Here is a 20,696-nt window from a genome sequence, read left to right as displayed (position 1 = left end):
TGTACGTCTCCTCCCTCTTTGCCCCTGAAATTCTCCTATTCTGGCCAGGTCACAAGAGCAGCAAAACTTCTTTGAATAAGAAGTGCTATTAAATAAACAAGTTTGTATTGATGAAATGCATGGAAAAAAGGAATGGATTAGAAAGAGAAATAAAAAAGAACATTTTGGGTACATGCTATAGAGTATAATAACAGTGAATGGATTTAGGGCTAACACTTTGCATGGCTATTAAGCCAAAGTTCCCACTCTGAGGCATGATGGAAAACCTGGGCAAAGAGAAAACCTTCCTGGATTTCCCTTTGAATCAGGGCACATCTTCAAGGCAGAAGCAATGGGGAGCAGCCCCGGGGGCTGTGTCAGCACCATGGCCAGATCTGCCCAACCCTCCCAGCCGGCCACAACTGCAGGGAATGGGAACTATTCCCGGGATTTCTGTCAGCCAGGCACAAGCAATGGCAGAGAAGAGAAAGTTCTCATTATTCTGATGGGTTTTCTTGGGGCTTTTTAATCTGAGCAATGATTCTAGCCAAGGCCAGGTTGGACACAGGGGCTCGGAGAAACCTGCTCTAGTGGAAGGTGTCCCTGCCCATGGCAGGGGATTGGAACTGGATGAGCTTTAAGGTCCCATCAACCCAAAGCATTCTATGGTTATACTCGGAGGCAAGTCTAGACAGCAGCAGGTAAAGTTAGATTGGCCATTTCAGGTGGCCTTGTGGTTAGCATCGCACCCAGAAGGACTTCTTTTTACATGCTGACTGCTGTACCTCATAGGAACTCAGCATGAAGCAGCCCTGATTTCATAAATGCACAGCAGGGGAATGAGTGAGCCCGTAGAGCCACCTCTCCTCCACTGAGGATGTGATTCCATGAGGCTCACCTAAGAGGAAAGGCAAGTGCCAGCTTGGTTTGCACATGATCATAGAAAGCAGTAAAGGAAATACAAGGTTTAGTGATGCTACAAAACCATTCCATTTCCTCCCAACAAGGTGTGTGTCGTCAGGGAGAGCTGGAGAACTCGCAAATGCCTTTATAACTCCCCAGCACAAATCTCATTATCTGCCTTTTGCTTTCTGGTGTGATGTATTTTTTCTGTCATACTAAAAATGAATGGACTCTACTTTTCAAGCCCCACCATGCATCATTCTGTCTTCCCTCAGAGTGAGTCACTGCATGTTACATTCTAACTCTTGTTCAGAAGAACTGAGCTCACAGTGGAAAACAATTATGTCTCACAATAACTTCCCTAATGCAGTTACTGTCAACCGAGATCTCGCTAAGTGGGGTGCTATGTAAAGATGTGAAATGAAGGATGGAGAGGATATTTGATTAACAGGAAGAAGGAGAAGCAAAATAAATCCCTGCTGGATCTAGAATGCTTAACTCCCATAGTACCACGAGTTTGTTTCTCTATTCAGGCTGAGTAACAACTTGCTACTGAAACAGAATGAGGCAGTTCTGATGCTTCAGAGCTTCTACAAAACTACCAGTTAAGGACAGACCCAGCAGGCTACTTTAAATTGCTTTTTTTAATGTTCACTCTAGTTTGCTGCTCTAAAGACTACTCTGAGCAAGGGGTTGACATGAGGGCCACACCATGGCTGTTATTACAGGCTCCCTGTTGTTTTACTGCTCCTGCCCTGTTTCTAGCTGCTTCCCAGGAGGTGGCAATGTACTGCTAACCTGCACTATCTGTAAATTAAGACCACTGCTATCGTCTTGCCTGGCTCTCACTGTGCTTTGGCCCATTTACTTTGCAGGCCCAATGCTTGATTAGCCCATGCAGAAGTGTTTATTCTCCAAAACAGAACCTTAGAAACTGTAAACCTAGGGTAAGACTGGGATTTCTTTCCAATGAAGTTTTGATCTCCAAGCCTAAATTACTACAGACTTCAGTGTCTCTGAACACTGCTGCTATAAATCACCATTTCTATGGTTAACTACATTTCTATCTTAGCGTGCATACCCCTTATGGCAGGAATACAGAGCTGAGGAGTGCTTGCCCCTGGACCCTGGCTAATAAAACCTACCCCTGTATATGTGTCTGTCCTGTACACAGGCATCTGTCTAACATGTTACACAAGGTGTTCTCCTGTATCCCCATCATCTCTCCCAGAGATTAAACTTAGTTTCAGTGTCAGCAAAGCCAGCCCGTGTTCTTGGCCAATCCTTCCAGCCACAACAGGCTGCTCCTCTGAAGGTGAGGACAGGTCTTGCAGTAGGTAGTGTGCTCCCAGCAGTGTCCTCCCTTAAGCCTACACCTGCCTTAGAGCAAACAGGACTTGGCTCCACCATTAAAGTAATGCTGTTAAGCTGAGGGCAAATATTGGCCGTTGAAGGCTTGCCAAGTGGGTTTTGACTGGCCTCAAAAGACTGAAATGATTTCTTCTCTCTCTTTTCCAGCTGGTGGGCTTTGTCTACGCCTGTTACGTTGTTAGTGTTTTCACAGAAGAAGAAGACAGCTGTAAGTATTCCCCACCAGATCCCTTGGCAAAGATTTTATTCAATTCTATCTTTCTCTCAGATGTTTGTCTCTCAGGACTGAGTTGCCACCAGACTTCTTTCCATCTCTGCATCTATGTGATATGGCACTACCTATCTTTCAAGAATCAGCTGGTTGCACTGTGAGGTTTTTCTTCCCCATGTCATGGGTTAGATGCAGTGATTTTCCTCCACTTTCAGCACCAAAAAAGCTTAGTTTTGGCTTCTTGTTCAGGCTCAGCTTTAGAGAAACTGGGCAGCTTCTGTTCTCAAGCTTATATAGTTTAAGAATAATGCTACTGAACTATTACTGTTGAAATTAAGAGTACCTACAACAAAGAATACAGCTTCAGTAGGCACCTGCTGAGTATCATATGCCACAAGCTGAGGATGAAGCAGAGCATGAGATTTCTTGCCAAGGAGCAAGCTGACCACTTAATTTCAAAGCAGAGGAAGGCCTGTATTTGAATTACAAGGAGGAAGAAGGAGCTGACTCCATTGGGTTGGGTGTACAAATCTCTTAAGTGTCTCACATTCACTATGACATGTGTCAGAGAACAGCAAAGAGAGGAATCACTTGGGTCTATGCAGACATCCATAACCTGGTCCTGGATTCCTTTGCCGTTCTAAAATTCCCTTTGAGACCAATAATTTCAGAAACAAAAGAATGGATGCATAGGGTTCAAACAAACTCAAAGTCTGCTTTTCTTGGGCAATGTGGTGGGTCTAGGCCAGTTTACTCCAGGTAAGGATCTGATCCAGAGGCTTTCAATCCAAGTAAACCTTCTTTAAGACATTCATTGAGTTTGTGCAAACAGCTTTGGTGCTTTAAAGAGCAGCTGGCATGGATGTTAGCTGAAAAACAAGAGCTTTGGGCTGAATGTCTGAAAGTATGTGAAGAATGTTGATTTCAGAGGGGCAAGATGAGCTGCATTGCTTATCTGAGTGGTCCGCATGTTTTTCCGTTCCTTCCTTGTGTGCCTGAACTCATTCTGCTGGCTCTGTGCATCATTTCTTCAGAGCCTGGCAGTGCACTTGGCAAAGGTGCTATATTGCAAGTAGTATTTTGTAAATCACCCTATAGCTGTTCTATTAACTAATATATATTAGCTCAAAGAGTTCTGAGCCCCTCTTGAATAGCAATAACATGACAGAGCCCATTCTCCTAGTAGGGCTTTGTTAGGAGAGGCAGCCTCATGGAAGGAAGCAGTATCTAGAAACACAGAAGCTGTTCGTTTCAGGATGCCTACTTCTTCACCCCACTAACAAATTCCTTTTCCCTCCCAGCTTCCCAGCTTGGAGTTAAAATGCCAGCTTGAATAATTAACAATGACAAAGCATCAATATTTCACAGTCACAGTGGTGGATCCTTCCAGTGACCCGAATAAATTCGAGCTGGGTTTTAATTTTCTCTTCCATTTGTGGTTTCCTTTAAACATCACTTTGCTGTGCAGCCGGCAGGAATTCTAAGTGCTGAGACACATTCATCAGGAAGCTCAAGCTAACGTGATTCTCATAAGAAAACACAGCAATAGGGATCTCCTAATGCTGAACTGTGGGCAAGAATTCGTTAGGTGTGCTAATGCACTGTAATATATTGCAGCAATGAACCCCAGTTAAGGTCTTTGGAAGTGACTTGGATTTTGAGTGCTTCCACGGTTGGGTGCTCAGATGACAGGAGTTTCGTTTGCTCAAGGTATTAGACAGTTACTGAAAACTGCAGTTCTTTAAGGTTTCCTAATTCAGACATCCCATAACAGAGGTAATGCAGTTAATATATAGTTAATAACTGGGGGTTTATAACTGGAAACTCTCTTGCTTTTAAAATACTCAAACATTTTTCGAAGTGGCTGAGAAAAGGTCAAGTCTTACTGGAACTATTAGGGAATTATCCCCCCAGTTAGCTTAAAACCTGTGCAGATTTCCCCCATTTAAGAATAAGTTCTTTATTGTAAGGGTGGTGAGGCACTGGAATGGGTTGCCCAGGGAAGTGGTGAATGCTCCATCCCTGGCAGTGTTCAAGGCCAGGTTGGACAGAGCCTTGGGTGGCATGGTTTAGTGGGAGGTGTCCCTGCCCACAGCAAGGGTTTTGGAACTGGATGATCTTAAGGTCCTTTCCATTCTATGATTCTATGGTTAACTGACAGCTGTCCCAAAATCACAGTGTCAGCATCAAGCTGTCCATCAAGAAGGCATTTATGAGAATATGCTCTTCTTGGGCTTCTAAATATGTTTCAAGGGTTAGGTTTTTCATTTTCAATATATATAATAATTATTTTCTCTATTGTTTGTTCACTGAAAAATACCCAAACTCTTCAGCTAGAACTTAAAATCACAGTGCCACCTGCAGGAAAGAAACCCCAACAGGCATTTATGTAGGCAATGTGACTCCAGTTATTTTTAAACAGCATTGGGACAGGATGGCCTTCGCACTCCCAAACAAAATGCACTAACTTGGCACCCAAAAGGGGTCTAAGCTAGATCTACTTGAAAGGGTTTTGCTAGGTCAGTCCCAAATCACACCACCTCACACCCCTGTGGCCCTGGCTATGTTACCCAGCTCAGTAATATAGACTTGGCCTAATTTCAAGGGAACTAAGAGACTTGGGAAATTCTTCTCTGGTTACTAAGGGAATTGTCACTTAAACCTTTCCTCCTTTAGTGACATTGCTCTTCTGTGAATAGTGGAGAACGGAAGCATTGTTCCCACTTGTGTACAATTAAAACCAATGGAGTTGGCAGAGGGGACGTGAAAAATAGCAGAGCTGAGGATAATGAGGGATTTGCAGTTTTCCAACACTGCTGTTGCCTGGCTTGCAGGGAAGACCAAGTGGGGCAAGCAAATTCCCACTTCACTGTAGAACCTTCATGGGGGTTGCTGTACTGCCAGCTTCTCCCTGGCATTCACTCCCGAGTCATTCCTTAGCTCCCTTCCTCCAGCCCATCACTGAAGAGCTTTGTTTGCCTGGTTCTCATGTGAAGTCACAGCATGGTGGTGATGCCCAGAGAGGCTGAAGGAGCCCCTCTGGTTTCTCTGGAATCTTTTGTTAGCTCTGCTTCAAGTCTCATGTTAGCTGAAGCTCCTCTTTGGCACACTTGCCCATCCCAGAAGAGAGGTCTGCACAGGCAGAGATTCCCCCCAGGCAATCTGTAGCTGAACACTCATTCCTCTGTTCTCTCACTGATTTTTGTGTTATACCATGACATGCCCCGACTTCTCCTTTCGTTTCCTTTCAACTTTCTGGCCATGTTTTTTTGTTTATTTGAGTTCTGATTTTTTTTCAGTTGATTTCATTGGTGGATTTGATCCATTTCCTCTCTACCATGTCAATGAAAAACCCACCAACCTTTTGTTCAAGCAGACATACCTGTAAGTATCACCTCCTGTGCTAAGGGGCTTCTGTGCCTCTTAGTTTGATGGCTCAAGGGTGCCGCAGGTTTGGGGTTTTTCCTCCTTGCAGGTTGATTTCTCCAGCAGGCTTTTCAGGCGTGGAAGGAATGACCAACTGGATACCAGAAGGGGTGAAACTGCCTCTGCTCAGCCCCAGGTTGCCAGGGCGAAGCTGGTGTTGCTGTACTTGGCTTGTGGCAGTGCTGTTGATAGGAAGCAGTGGGGACAACTATAGGATGTTATGGCATACAAAGTACCAGATGTCTTTTCCTTGAAGAAAGCCAGGAGAGGCTTTTCAGCAGTGAATGATGCCTGAGGTAAAGGTAGCTGGTAGTAGCAGGTAAAGAAGCTGTGAGGAAGGAAGAGTCAGCCCCAGTGGATGCTGAGAGTAATCCATAGCAATAGCAGAACATGATTCTCAGTCTCAAGGTTAAACTGGAGTCTGTCAGACAGAAAAGATCTTTACTGGGGTAAAATTTATGCACCATCTAGTTATTTAGACTGTATTTAAGCTCTCTGCACAGTCATAACTGAACTCTGCCCTATACATCCATGCAATTTTGATCACTTGCCTTCTTTTTTGTCATCCTCCAGTAATCTTGTGGCAGCACCACAGACTTTGACTGTCTTGAGTACAAGATCTCCCAGTATCTGCCTGTGCTTCCAGGGAACGCGTAGAGTACAAAGCTGACACACACCAGTGAATTGAATTAAACTGAGCATTAGGTGGTCTGTATGCAGGATGGCTCAGATCCGCTTCGTTTTGTTTAAATTCAGTTGCCCATAAGAACAGAGGGTTCCATGTATGGGGCAGAATTCCTTAAGAACTCAGCTGAGATCAGGAAGCCAAAAGGCGAATTGTCCGCAGCAGAGATCCAGTGCTGAATTCCACCTTCTGCCCTCTGCTAATCCCTCCTCCTGCTGAAGACACAAGATCTCACTCTCACACTGTCCACTTCAGAGCTGGTTCTTTAGGACATTCTCAAACATGAAGGCCAGTATTAGCTGTTTAAAGCAGTATTCAACCTGCTGTGTTTATACGCTTTACATTGAGCCACAAGAACGTGGTTCAGCATGCAAGCATTTTTAAAGCAGCTGCTAAAGGAGGTTGCTTTGAGGCAATCATGTTACCAGAGTCCTGCCAAAAAGGAGGATATAAGGATGTGGGAGAAAAGAAAAACTGCCCTCAAATAGATCTGTAGATGTGTTCCTCTAACACTGTATGGACTCCCCACTTTGTCACTGCAGCACAAAAGCAGAACAGCTTTGGCAAAGCAGTTAAATTCCCTGTAACTTTGGGGGTTCTACAGCATTATACTACAGGAGACTAAAGATTGATTTCCCTCTCATTTTGTCCCAGTGGGATGGAATTTTCCATAGTCTACAGAAGCTGTGGAGTTAGAAGCAGCTCCCTGATTTACTAACGTAATGTAGCAGCATGCTGAAGAACCATCACATTTATATAGCATGGGGTTTGAGCTGCTGCTTCCTTAAAATGACCCATTCTATTGTGAAAGAATCTGGTATTTAATGAATGAAGATTTCTCTTTGGAGAGGCCATAATATGAACAGAAACTATCAATGTGAAACATCAAAGGTCTCAGTAAGACTGCAAGCTACTAAAGTACACGAGTGATTGTGTTGTTCTTCAGACCATCACTTATCCACTGATAGCCTTTGCCAGCACCATGTCATATTTCTTCCTGGCTAACAGGAGGTGAAAGCAGCTGCTGAGCAGCAGATAAGGTGACCCTCTATAAATCTCACAGCAGTCACTAAAGAGCAACTTTGGTGTATTTATTTCAGCCCAGCTCTTGCCTTTCTTCCACATGTATGAATGGGAGCGAGAGGAGGATTCTCAACTCACAATGCCACTGAGTTTTGCACTGTGAGGCACTGAGGTCAAGCTTCAATTTATCAAAGAGCTCTAGCTCAGGAATTGGAGCTTTGTGGTTTGAATTCATTCTTGTTGAGGGAAATATGAATAAACCCAAATCTATTCTGCAACTACTAACTTGGAGCTCACTGCAATCACTGCCTTTCATTTTAGGATGGCATCACCCACTGTGCAGTCAGCTGCTCTCCCAGTGACACACTTGCCTTGCTGCCACAACAACTTTCCTTCATTCCCTAATGGAATTACCCTATCACTCCAGTTTTATCTGTCCTTCTTGAGATCACACCCTCCCTCTCCTCGCAATGTGCCCTTTCCCTTGTCCTGGCTTGCATTTTTCCCTAGTCTCCCCAACAATATGAATGTTCATAGATCTGAAAGCCCCACAGAGGACACTGATCTAAACCCATGAGCATAGCTTAAGACCAAGACCAATCCCCATCACCTCTGGATCAAGCACACAGCCTGTGAGAGAACCTTTAAATAGACTGTCACAGTTCAAAGATACTAAAGGGAAACTGCTGTGTTCCTGCTCCAGTGGTTATCAGCTGCTGAACTCAGTATTCAAAGTGTACATCCCATTTCTGGCCTCCAGCTTCCATCTGCTGCACTGAAAGAGGTTTTAAAATACCTGTGCTTCTCCTACCAGCAGGAAAAAACATGTCCCCAAACTCCTACTGATAACTGGATTGTGGGCTGGAAGTACCTATTATCTCCCAGCTTTACCATGGTTATCCACCAACCTCCTTGATTTTAGTTGCAAGGCTCCAGTTAGTGGAAAACCTCAGGAATGATGAGGTCAGGTGGTGGTTTTCCTTTTCTAAAAGCCAGCCATGACGAAAATCAACCAACAGGTTTGTAGTGTTGGTTACAAAGGCATGACTTAGATGTGCTCCATCTCCATTAGCACCTCCAGCACTCATACAGCAACAACAGTATTTATACATAGTTATTTCTATTGTAAGTTCCACAACTGCTTCTGTTCTACATTTCATTGACTCCAGGGTGTTTGGTTGTGATAGTCCCTATTTAAGTCACAGGGTTAAATAACAGAGACTCAAAATTATCAGCTAAAAAATTGCTCTGGAAGTTTCACCATGTAATAGAATTACCTTAATCTCACTGCTGGTGCCCAACCAAGGCACTGCAGCAATCATTTCCTAATAATGTATTAGGAATCTTGATAGAAGATATGTTAAAGTCTTCAGTGCACGCATTTCTGGGTCAAAGTGCTGGCTAAAGGAGAATAAAACACATCTTGCAAGCCAAAAGTACTCTCTTGAGGCCAAAAGAGAATGTTTCCAATGAGTTCTCAGGAAGGAAAGGCTGAGCTCTTACCCCTCACTTAGGTAAAGCTCAAGTTCAGGCCCTACCTGCTTGCATCACTGTCTCTCTTAGGCTGCACAGGACAGGCTATCAGCTTTGGGTTGCTTTTCTTCACCTGTAGTAGAAGAATCTACAGGTTTCTACATCATTTGAGGGAAGGAAGCTTTCTTGCACTCAGAACTGGGGAAGGGTTAACCAAGAAAACTCTGAAGTGTCTGACTAAATCCATTATCTCCCAGTACCCAGCATGTACCTGCCAAGACAGAAGGTGGCCCAGAGCATCAGGATCATTCATCAGCACTTCCTGCCTCCTGCATCCATTCAGGCTTTTGACATCATTCTCTGATTTGTTTCAGAAAGAAGCCCTGTGCAATCTCAATTATAAAACAGAACAGCCCCAAAGTATGATTCTGTATGTGATTTAGTGCTAAATCAAGAACCTGCCAGATGACAGGAGGTTGTCTCTATTTAAGAGGTAGAGATGAGCAATAGCTCTTCCTGCTGTTTAAGACTCCCTTTATAAGGCCAAGCAGTGAACTGCACAGTCATGAGGCTCCAGTCCATAACACTCACTGACCTGACACCTCAAGTACCACATTAATGGCTTACAAGCTTTGAATTTAGTTGCATACCCAGACTTTACCCACTTCCCTTTCTCAGATCTACCAGTGAAAAGGGCCAGATGGTAACAAAGGGTGTGACTTTTATCAGCTGTAGACTTCAGTATTGACAGGGCAGCAACAGGAGGTGTGGGTTAATTCAACCATCTCAGGCTCCAGTTGGCAATTGCTCACTTTAATGCTCCCTGATCAATTCTGTTGTGGGGCAGTCTGGTAGCCATAGGCAGCATTAAAGGACTACATCCCATACAACAGGGCTCTAGTTATAGGTTAAAAGTAGGTTCTTCAATAGACCAAATGACAGGTAGACAAATAACAGTCTTCAATTCAAAATCCAGTCTGAAACACGGGGAGAGAAAGGGGGAACTCCTTTAGGGTTACTTTTCCTCCACTCCTTCCGAACTTTGATGATCAGAATACTTTACAAAGGACACCTATACCTGAATAGGAAAAATCCAGCTTGTTTGAGGACAGAAAACACACAAAGTGATTCTGGTTTTCTTTCTAGGTAGACTTTTGCCCAAACAAACACTTTGCTGAATACCAACATGAATTTGCAAACTGTTTTGACCAACCTGAAGCTGCATCTTTAAGAGGTGATGTTTCAGCTGAAAACATCCACTCATCTTCACCACTGGCTACAGAAGTAGAGCTGCTCATACTGCTGCACCTACACAAGAAGCACATCACTGCAATTCCAAGAAGCTGCTTGATTCTAGAGATGAACCATAGCTTCTAAAATTCCTAACCAAATTTTAGGTAGCTCCAAATGCTGAGGGTACATACATCTAACACTTTAGCTCCTATCTATTCCTTAGTCTAACTGCAGTACATTCAGGTCTGGTGTAGCACTCTTCCCAGACTTGAAGAGTATTTAACCACATCACTTCTGAGCTCTCAATCCTACTCATCTGTAGTCATATTTAAAAACCCAGAAAGGAAAAAAGTGCCTTAATTATTTTGACACCATTTCTATGGTCTTAAGTAAGCAACTTAGTACTTGCTCCATACTGATGCCCTGCCTTCACTTTTTTCCCCTTCCCTACAGGCCTGCATAAGTAAAGAGGAGCCAGAGGATGGATAAACCTTGCACTCCAAAGGTGCTGCAGGAAACAATGCCCTGTGGCCTGGATCTTTGGCAGAGGAAATGCAGGATGGTGAACTCCATTCCATTTTTTGTTCCTTGTCTTCTTTCCAACTGCAATGAATGTACATTGAAGAATGGCCATGAGGTTGGGGCTTAACTCTCCAAGTGCCCTGATGAACCATTCCTACCATAGTCTGCTGGTACCAGCTGATAAACAGCACAGGCCTGACCATGTTCACCAAGAGCCTCTCTCAAGAGATACAGGTGAAGTCGGAGCTGCTTCCTTGCACCATGGATCCATGAAGGAGGAAGCACTGCATAACACCCTGGGACATTTCATATGTTCTGTAGTTAGTTTCTTCCCCTTCTTCTGAAAAGAACCTAAAACCCCTAACACAACTTCATGTCCTCCCTGCCTGGCTAGAACTAGGTGGAGGCTATTTACATTTGAATTCTTTAGGCTTTTTGGTTTTTTTTTTTTTTTTAAGTTATAGATGAGAACTCTTCCCTTCTCCCCTGCCTCATCCAGGACTCCCTTCCTCATTCTCTATTCTTTAGACACAGTCAGCACCTTAGCAGTAGGCATTTGTCCTGGATTTCAGCATTCAGTGACTTAACTCCTATAATGCTGAACAGCTAAAAACTAGCACAACCACCAAATCTTTACTCAGCATGGAGCTTTGCCCCATTTCAACATGCCAAGCCATTCTCAGAGCAGCTGTAACGTACTCTGGGTTTGCCCATCTACATAAAATTAACACTGGTGTAGCCATATACACAGCTGAAGCCTGCTACAGGACACTGGAAGAGGCCTAGTTCTTCATGGATCATAGATTTTTGTACCTGCCTTCTTCACTGAGCAGCCGCTCTTATTCCAGGCACAAGACTGGCACCATCCTGATGGGTTTTCTTGTGACAGGATGATTTTGAGGGGAGGGAATGGGCTGAGGGAAAGGGGGAACATAAGTGTAATTAAGTTGCATTAATGAGCTGCAGCAATTAATAAAACAATAAACAATGCAGTTTTGTTAGCTCCATCTCCCAGCATGTGAAGTGTCAAGCAGAGACAGAGCACTTGTCACCATCTGTGGCATTCTTTGGCTGGTACATTCCAAGTACTATTGTAATTCTTTGTGTTGCCTGATCTGTTTGAGCTTACTTGGCATGAGCGGTGCTTTTCAGAAGAGCTAGGGAGAGGAGTGACAGGAGAATGAAAAGAAATAAAACCATTAAGTACTAAGGTGAAGATGCACCTTTCTTGCAAAAGGAGCCCTGGAAGTAAAATCCTTTTATAAACCCAAGAGTAGAAGCACTAAGAGAACCGTTTTTGTTCCTGTGCAAGTTTCCTTCCAGATACCCACTGCAACCCTGACATCCTGAGTTCTAATAGGGTGAAGCTGTGAGTAAATATCGCTTCTGGAGGTGTTTTTCCTTCAGACAGTAGAAGCAACAGATTTTGTTGCTGTGACAACCTTCCTCCTGGCCTGCTTGTGCCAGACCTATCCTAAGTGCTGTGAGGTCATTCGATGACCCTGTTCTGGGAAGGGAGAGACATCTCCAGTATGAGAACAAGGAGCAACCGAAGGTCTGCTCCAGGGGGTTCCCTTATCTCCATGTTCGGAGTGCCCTCTATTGGGGATAGGCAGCACTTGAGATACTTCTAGCCAAAAACACGTTGCTGAAGGGAAGCCTTCCCATAGAAAGAGGCTCCATCCTTCCAGATGTGGAAAAGTCACAATTTTCAAAAGTGTTATATAAAAAAAAAAAAAAATCACCAGAAACAGCTGGTACATTCAAAGCCTTGGAGCCCTGGTGATGCTCAGGCAAGATGCCAGCCACACTGAGCTAAATATTAGGAAGAAATCACACTATTCCAACACTAAGCTGGTTTTGTTTCCCCTTATCAGATTAGCACCTCTGCTTAAACTGGTTTTGTTATTTAGAGGCAAAATAAAGCCGGCGAGAGCCTGAACAGAGACACGATACCTAGTCTGGCACAGTGATGCAATTCTGTTCCCTATGAAAGCTGCTGCCTGCCAAAGACCCACAAATTAATTCCTCCAAGAGATGGAGAGTTCAAACTGCACCACTAGAAATTTTTCTCCTCTTTGCCAAGAGCTGCATTAATATTACCTTCTTCTGAAGGCAAGATATGTCCTTCCACATGGCCCAAGGATAACTAAAACCTCAAAGGTACTCAGCAACAAACCTATAATCCTGTTGGGTATCCAGGCCTGGAACCAAAGAGAAGCAACTCAAGAGGCAGTGCTCCAGTCTCCACAGTTGTGTTTAAGAGCCATGTACTAAAACTCTGCATAGAGTTCAGATGCAGAATTATTCCCTGCTTACATAGCTTCATGTATCAGTCCTTATCCTCCTGCACCCTTTCTTTTGCCCTTCAGGTAGTCTGGAGAGCCCAAATGCTGCCTTGTGAATTCCAGAGGAAGTTAATGGATGGTAGGAACAGTTCTTTCACTCATGCTCATCTAATACTGAAGGACAGAAGCAATCTACAACTTAATGCTGCTCTAACATTTTAGGACACCACCACACTCTCTCCCCAGTAGGGCATTATGTTAGAATCAGATACTCAAAGCTCTGCAAAACAAAAGAGTAACTTTATTCCATGAAAAAGAACAGTTAACTTTAAAACCCTTATTTCTTTTCTCCTGCAGTTAAACTATAGATTGACAAAACTTCCTCTTTTTGATTACATGATAGAATGTTCTATTTCAAACAAGAATTATCAGTTTAGCCAGCAACTAGATGTCCTAAAAAGGTAAGTTTCCATAGTTACCTTCTATGAGGACAGTACCCACCAAACAGGAAAGAGCTCTAAGAAGCTCCCAGGAGATCATCTAGTGACCCTTGACCATCAAAGAGGCTGTCATCTTCTGTTTGGGGCAGTCAGCTGAGAGTAAAGAGGTTGAAAAGGCTACTACAGGCAAGGCTTTTCACTTACAGAGTTATGCAGATTTGAGTATTACTGAAGCATTCTGTCAGCTGTTGACAGTTCAACAAGGGGGGGGGAAGACAGCAAAGAACTCAGAAGGAAAAGCTAAATTCTCCTTCCCACCCACACAATACATTGAGACTAGAATACTCATGAGCAATGGAACACATTTTGTATAAAGACACAGCCATTTGACTCAGACTGACTGAAGGAAGCCATCAAAGCTAGCAGAATAACCTCTGAACAACTGCTAAGTGAGTGAAAAAGAACCAGAGTCTACTGAAAACAGCCTTTGATTTCAACACAGAGCAGGGATTCATGTGAGAATGAAAGAATCTGGAGAAGGAGAATCAGTCAACAAAAGCTGCTTTTTGGAGGACAAAAGGAACCAGCAGAGTTTTTCTGGAGCAGTCCTACAACAGGATTAGCAGGAGTACAGCAAATGAGCAGCTCTTACTAGAAACACTGTGCATACATAGGAGGCACATCTGGTGAGATTCTACACTTATGCCAAGCTACCCTGCAAATAGGATTGCTCCAGCATCAAACTATTTACTTGGTTCCTTCCTCTGCTACATTATGAATGGGTTGCATGGCCCAATCTTTCCCCATTGGTACATCGTGGTTCAGGACATGAAAGTCCTCACTCTGTTCCGGATGACTGCTCTGCAGATAGGACACAACGTCAGATTGAGGGCACACTCCCTACATGCTACCAGATGGCCACAAGGAACGAACACAACTGAGACATCTTTGTCCAGGCACACTTTGCACATCCTCTCCTCTTGCAGGCGTCGGAGCTGCTCTTCTGTGCTCAGCCGAGACTCATCTTTCCCCCCAAAAAGAAAGAAAAGCCCAAGCTTTAGTATTTTAACAGCTCCAAAGGAACTGTTCTGTCATCTTAAGGCAGTCACGCTGCAAGTGGCTCAGCACTTCATTCAGAGACTGACTTAAGATGGCAGAAGTACCTCTCACACAAGCTTTGTTTAAGCTGTAAAGCTACAGCTATTCTAGAGTCTCATTTATCTACACATGATCTGTCCCTGCTCAGTCCAGCAACATGTTTTACCACAGTGTGTAAATTACTCTGACAAACTGAAGTTTTAATACAATTTTCCATCACAGTGGAACTCTAAACCCTGAATAAGGGTCTCTGCTCAGTTCCCATTCAAGTTCACACACGTTTCCCTTCAGCATTAAAACCAAATATAATGATCACTAATACCATTACTAGAAAACCCATCCCAATTGTGCCTAGGCACAATTTCACCACCAGTGTCAGCCCAGTGCACCTGATTCTCTCTGTTGCACAGACTGCATTTCTTCTCTTGAACTTGATGCTTCAGCATCTTCCTGAGCAGCACCTGTATAACCAGGAAAGAAGGCATCAGTGCTGTTTACAAAGAGGAAATACTCTTGATTTCAGTAGCTCCTTTACTCTGCTGTTAACTTCACACAGAGCCTGGTGAAGATGTTCTCTGTGGTGCTTCCGTCACACTTAATCTCCCTACCAAGACATGTCCACATGTCATTGCTTCCTCAGAGTTGGTTTATCTATCAGACAGCAGGAGCCATCAGCTGCTCATTCCTGCTCCTGTGCTACTATTTAATCCCACTTCTGGTTTGTGGAAATTTGTTTGGGGGTTTATTTTTCCTTTAGCTAAAGAAATAGCAGACCATGATACAGAGACAGGAGCTTTGCAAAGCAGACTCTCTACCGGAGAAAGCCTGTGTGCAACTGCATCTTCAAATAAGCTTCACTTGGCTGACTCCACAACACAGGTAAGACAGACACAGATAAGGAGAATATACATTATCTAAACAGATATTGCTATTTTTGATTAAGTCACTGATTCAGTTTTAAATAGGCTTGGAATACTTAGTCAAGAGGCCTTGCTTCAGTCAATTGCATCAGGTGTGAAACTGCACACAGGCCTCCTCCCTGTCTGCTACAGCAAGTCTAAGGGCAGCAGAAAACACTGAGGCTATCTATACCATAACCCACTGCAGGCAGATATAGTTACTGGTAACTCCAGTAATCACAGCTCCCTCAGGTTTCTTTAAAGCAGAACCTCATTCCCAGCCTCTCAAACAAAGGCAGGCTTCTACTCGTAATTCCAGTTTAGGAAGAGAGGAGGCAGACCCACAAGACACACAAGGTGAAGTGAAATAGAAGTTAAGCACCCCCAGGTATGTGAGTGTGAGGCATACCTCTGCTCTCCTCGCTGCCTGCCCGAAGCAGATCTGCAATCAGCTCAGACTCAGAGATGTATGAAGTCCCAGTCATCATGTGTTTATTCTCTACCAACCTACACACGCTTATGAGGTCAAAGCCCATCTTGATGACATTATACACTATGACAAACTCATCCAGGCAGTGAAGAGCCCGATTCATAAACCTCCTCAGAGTTTCTGTAAAGCAGTGAGCAGATACTTTACCAAAAAGGCTGAACTTTGGGGAAAATGTAGCTGAAGCTTGAAGCTGTTTTAAATCAAATGGCATTAATGTGATCTAGAACATTCCTCAAGCTATCTGTACAGCTAAAGCAACATCCAGATTCAGTTCTTACTTCCAAACACAACTCACAAGAAAGTCAAAAGCAATTTCAAAGGCAAGAGACTAGTTTTGGATGGTTTATTCTACTGTACCAATGAATCAAGTCTCCCATGTTTCGCCCCTGTCCAGAAGCCTTATCTTTGTTTTCACACAGAAAAGAAGAAGTCTCAAAATTGCTTTCATGAAGATAAAGTGGAACATCCCAATTGAAGTATCTCCTACCTCATACCTAGCTCAACCATTCATCAGTAGAGACAGAAGCAGGAAATTCAACTGTCAGTCCATTCAAAGGACTCAGTCTTTAAGCTCATCCTCTTGGATAGGTTTTCCAAGAGGATGAGGAATATTAGTTTTCCACAGTTATGGAAGCCAAATTTCACCTACTTCAATTCCCAGGAACAACTGATGAATGCAGATAATCCCCAGGATCAATACTTTCATGAACAACCAGACCCTCTAGCTGTTCCCTAACAAGGATGTTTAAAATGCTGTGGTGTGAAAGACTACAGATAGTCATGTGATTTTTTTTTCCTGACTTGTACACATGCTCTTGATGTTGTGTCTATCTAGAATAAATGTTGCTTGTCTTAGACTAAGAGGTCTCACAAGAACAAGCAGCTTTACTTTTGTGCTAGAGACCATTTCCTAAGAAACCCTAGAATCATAGAATAGTTAGGGTTGGAAAGGACCTTAAGATCATCCAGTCCCAACCCCCCTGCCATAGGCAGGGACACCTCACACTAAACCATGTCACCCAAGGCCTCATCCAACCTGGCCTTGAACACCGCCAAGGATGGAGCATTCACAACCTCCCTGGGCAACCCATTCCAGTGCCTCACCACCCTCACAGTAAAGAATTTCTTCCTTAGATCCAAACTTCCCCTGTGTAAGTTTTAATCCGTTACCCCTTGTCCTGTCACTACAGTCCCTGATGAAGAGTCCAACAGCTTCTAGAACATCAAAATATCTCACAAACACCATGTATATAGAATGCACAGTAGTGGGGTGGAGTAGAAGCAGCAGGACTACACCACTCTGAACAAAAGACACCACCATATCATTACAGCACTGACCTTGGGAAGCAGATAGATTTTGTCCAATTCGACCCCTGGAATCTCCCTGAAAATGATAGCCACAAAAGAAGCATGGGTTCAGAACTCCCCCTCTTTACCAAATCCCCATATCCACAAGAACATACACACAAAAGTCTTGACTCACTGGAAGTTGGGTGTTAGAGAGGGACTCCTGAACACTGCTAACAAAGTCTCTCCCCCTTGACTGCAATAAGAATTCACACCTATAAGCAGAAAGATTGAAACGTATTAGTACAGGATATCTCAAGCAACAGTAGTTTGAATTTTAGAAGCGAAGGGTGCTACCAGTTAATGAGCAAGCTGCTATATTCATTAAAGATAGTGTATTATGGGTTTTCCCCACTCCATACATAAAGAGCAACAGTAAGAGGCTCATGATTTCCCCCGTTCTTATGAAGGAAGAAATCAGTGTGGAACACATGGCATATCTTTAGGTCTTGCAACAATAGACATTTGTCAACCAAACCTGACTTACCCTGGAAACAATTTGGCATGTTCCCACCAAGGATCACGTTCAAACTGCCAGCTCCTCACACCTCCATTACAGTAAAAGCACCTCACTATACTACCTTGTCCTGAAAGAGACATCAAGAGATTATTTGACATCCGAGATGCTGTATGCTGTACTAGCCCTGGATGAGAGCCTGGGGAGAGATTCAACACAAAACACAGGCTACTGGAGAGAACAGATGAGCACATGACACTTCACCAACACTGTGCAAGTTGATAGGGCAGGAAATCTGATGAGAGTTTGAACTCCCAGAGCTGCAGCTGGTTGAGATGATTCCAGAACTGGGTCACAAGCTAACAGGCAGCCTGCATGTGAGCCCCACAGCTCCCATCTATGCACACAGCTATCCAATCCCTTCTTGCCTGCATTTAGAAATGTAATTAATTATACCTATACTCATTTCCTCACCACAATCTGCCATAACCAGCAGCAGGCATAGCCAGAAGCAATTAAAGCCACAGTTAAGCACTACCTACAAATGCCCTGCCTCAAGGCCAATGGAACAACAGCATCAGTAAAAGCTGCCACTGAGTCTGGGTCACAGACATGGTTTTCCAAACACTCTCAGCTCAGAGCACAGTTTGGCGTAACCCAAGTGCTCAGTTCCAGAGTTCCCTGTGCTCAAGTGACCACAGGGGAGTGCTATGTCACACTGCTGATGCCTAATGAGTCCCCAGGGTCAGGCTTGTGCTTCAACAAGAGTGCAAGGAGTTCAGGATGAGGAGGCTTGTTTCTGCTGAGGCATCTTTAGTTCATGGACCCTGCCTGTCACCTCCTTCCACATCTCAGACTGATGTGTAAATACAAACAAATAGATTCTTCTATATAGAAGTCACACAGAAATATCACCATATCAGCAGCTTCCAAAGAACTGAAGGGTTCCCCAATATTTAATTACAGTCAAGCATTAATGTCCTGTAAATATTTCCTCTGACTGGTCAGTGCAGGGACAAGCACTTCTACAAACCTGTTATCTAAGCAGCAAGCCTTCTCAAGGGTAAAAACAATGATATATTGATATTCAGATGCATACCATAAGTATTGCCTATTTTCCTCATTAAAAAAAGGATCTTTGTTATTTCTATAAGTCCAGGGTCCTTACAGCCAGTGAGGGCCAAATGGACTGACTACCTTCAGGTTTAGGTTTTTGAGAAGAGAAGGCTTCAGTTAAAGACAAAGCTTACACAAAACATACCATGCAAGTGTTTTAAGTCCTTTTAGAAGTGCAAGCAACAAATAGGCTTAATAAATCTTAAACCACACATTTTTCTGCCGGTAAAGAACTGTTTAAAACATGCCACTTTTTCCACTCCTGCTAGTAAGTGAATTAACTTACTAGTGGACCCCTCAGTACCCGAACAGGAGTTAACATAGCAATAAAGTCTACACAGGCAACAAGTGAAGCAGCATAGGCTGAAGGAAGGATGGGCTTTCTAACTACACTGCACGTACTTGCAAATATTTGAGCAATAAAAGGCAGCAACACCTTTAAAAGGTAACTCGGATCAAAGTTGAAGGCATTTCCCCAGAACACTTACCTGTGTAAAAGAATCCTGCTCTAGCTAGTGCCTGATAATGCATAGCAGGGTAGCGTGGGCAATTCTGAAATGTCAATAGTCTTGCCTCCTCTGTTACCATCGCTGGGTATTCTGGCTCATGGGGCAGGGCTGCCTCCTCACTGTCCATCCCCTGCAAAAGGCTGACAAGCTGCCCATCCACAGCATCAACAGCTTCCTGAGGAGGAATCTCTTGGTTCCCAACAGCCTCACTACGAATGAACTTACAGGAAGGGAAGAACTTGTGGTGCTCTGCTACTGGGCAATCACCAGGTGCCCAGTCCTTCAGGACACCACCACAGCAGAAACACCGTACTTCATCTCTTGGACCAATATAGAAAAAGCCAGCCTTGGCCAAATCTCGAGGGGATACAAGTGAGGTTGCTGGCCACCTCTGAAAAGTCCTCAGCCTTCTTGCTTCGTTCCTCATGCTCCATTTAAATAGATGGCAGTAAGCAGCCCTGGGCTCTGTCTCCTTTGCTGGTCTCCTGTCCCCCATGCTCTTGTTCTGAAAAAGAGGAGGAGATAAGCCAGAGCTGTCAGCTGGATTCCCGGTGTTAGGCAACACTCATCCTGTGCTATTTGTTTCTCATCCCCACGCATATTCCAGAAAGCTCCTGGTCTTGACAAAGCTGAGCTTGTTTGCGAATTGCAGCCCAATGAGAGGTCTGGTGCTTCTGTACTTTGCTGCTGAACTTTTGCTGAGCCCTCACTAGTGTCTGAGGGGAAGAGACCAGAGCTTTCTGAGCCCCTCTGCCAGCTTACAGAGGAGATGCTTGCAGGAACAGAGAGGGCAGAACCTGTGCTTCAGCTGAGCCAATCCAGCTTCTGGCATCTATCTGCACAATAAATCCTCAGCCCTTTGCTCTGCCTTTATATTAACATTAAAAAGGCTTTGCCTTTCCCCTCCATCCCAAAACCAGGTTTAAGACAACATGCCATAACAAAGCAGAAAACAGCCACACCCAAACATCACATCTCAATATCCAGCTTAAAGCCAAACACTACACAGAGCATCAGTAAATTTTTTGTAATCTTGTGATCATTAAGCAGTGAGTGTATAGAAACTGCTCTACAGAGAAAGAACTTCTCCAGGATGCAATCTGAAATAATGCAGTCCAGTTTCTATGAGGAGGTGTCCTTAAATCAATAGTAAGACATTTTCTGCCTGTGTTGGTTCCATGCAAGGCAGTGAATTAAAGAAGTTACTGACTGCAGTTATGCAGCTC

At 43.9% G+C, this 20,696-nt stretch overlaps 2 protein-coding genes across 2 annotated transcripts in view; one reads left to right on the top strand and one right to left on the bottom strand.

Moving 5' to 3' along the window:
- NKAIN4 (sodium/potassium transporting ATPase interacting 4) overlaps positions 1-5,852 on the top strand; it is a gene marked incomplete at its 3' end in the record, with an annotated part of 41,818 nt that extends 35,966 nt beyond the window's left edge. Inside the window, exons 5-6 of the mRNA XM_080627768.1 lie at positions 2,401-2,461; positions 5,764-5,852. Of these exons, the coding sequence (XP_080483894.1) occupies positions 2,401-2,461; positions 5,764-5,852 (150 nt within the window). The remainder of the gene's footprint in view (positions 1-2,400; positions 2,462-5,763) is intronic.
- Positions 5,853-14,375: 8,523 nt separating this feature from the next.
- Positions 14,376-19,966, bottom strand: BIRC7 (baculoviral IAP repeat containing 7; the record flags this gene model as incomplete). The annotated part of the gene is made up of 7 exons (XM_080628139.1): positions 14,376-14,578; positions 15,042-15,113; positions 15,961-16,161; positions 17,380-17,425; positions 17,525-17,603; positions 17,876-17,975; positions 19,450-19,966. 7 exons carry the CDS (start codon positions 19,964-19,966, stop codon positions 14,376-14,378), a joined length of 1,218 nt encoding a protein of 405 aa, XP_080484265.1.
- Between the last annotated feature and the right edge of the window lie 730 nt (positions 19,967-20,696).

The sequence above is a fragment of the Psittacula echo genome (assembly GCF_963264785.1).
Source record: "Psittacula echo genome assembly, chromosome: 12".
Taxonomy (NCBI): domain Eukaryota; kingdom Metazoa; phylum Chordata; class Aves; order Psittaciformes; family Psittacidae; genus Psittacula; species Psittacula echo.
This window is presented reverse-complemented; position numbering and strand designations above follow the sequence as displayed.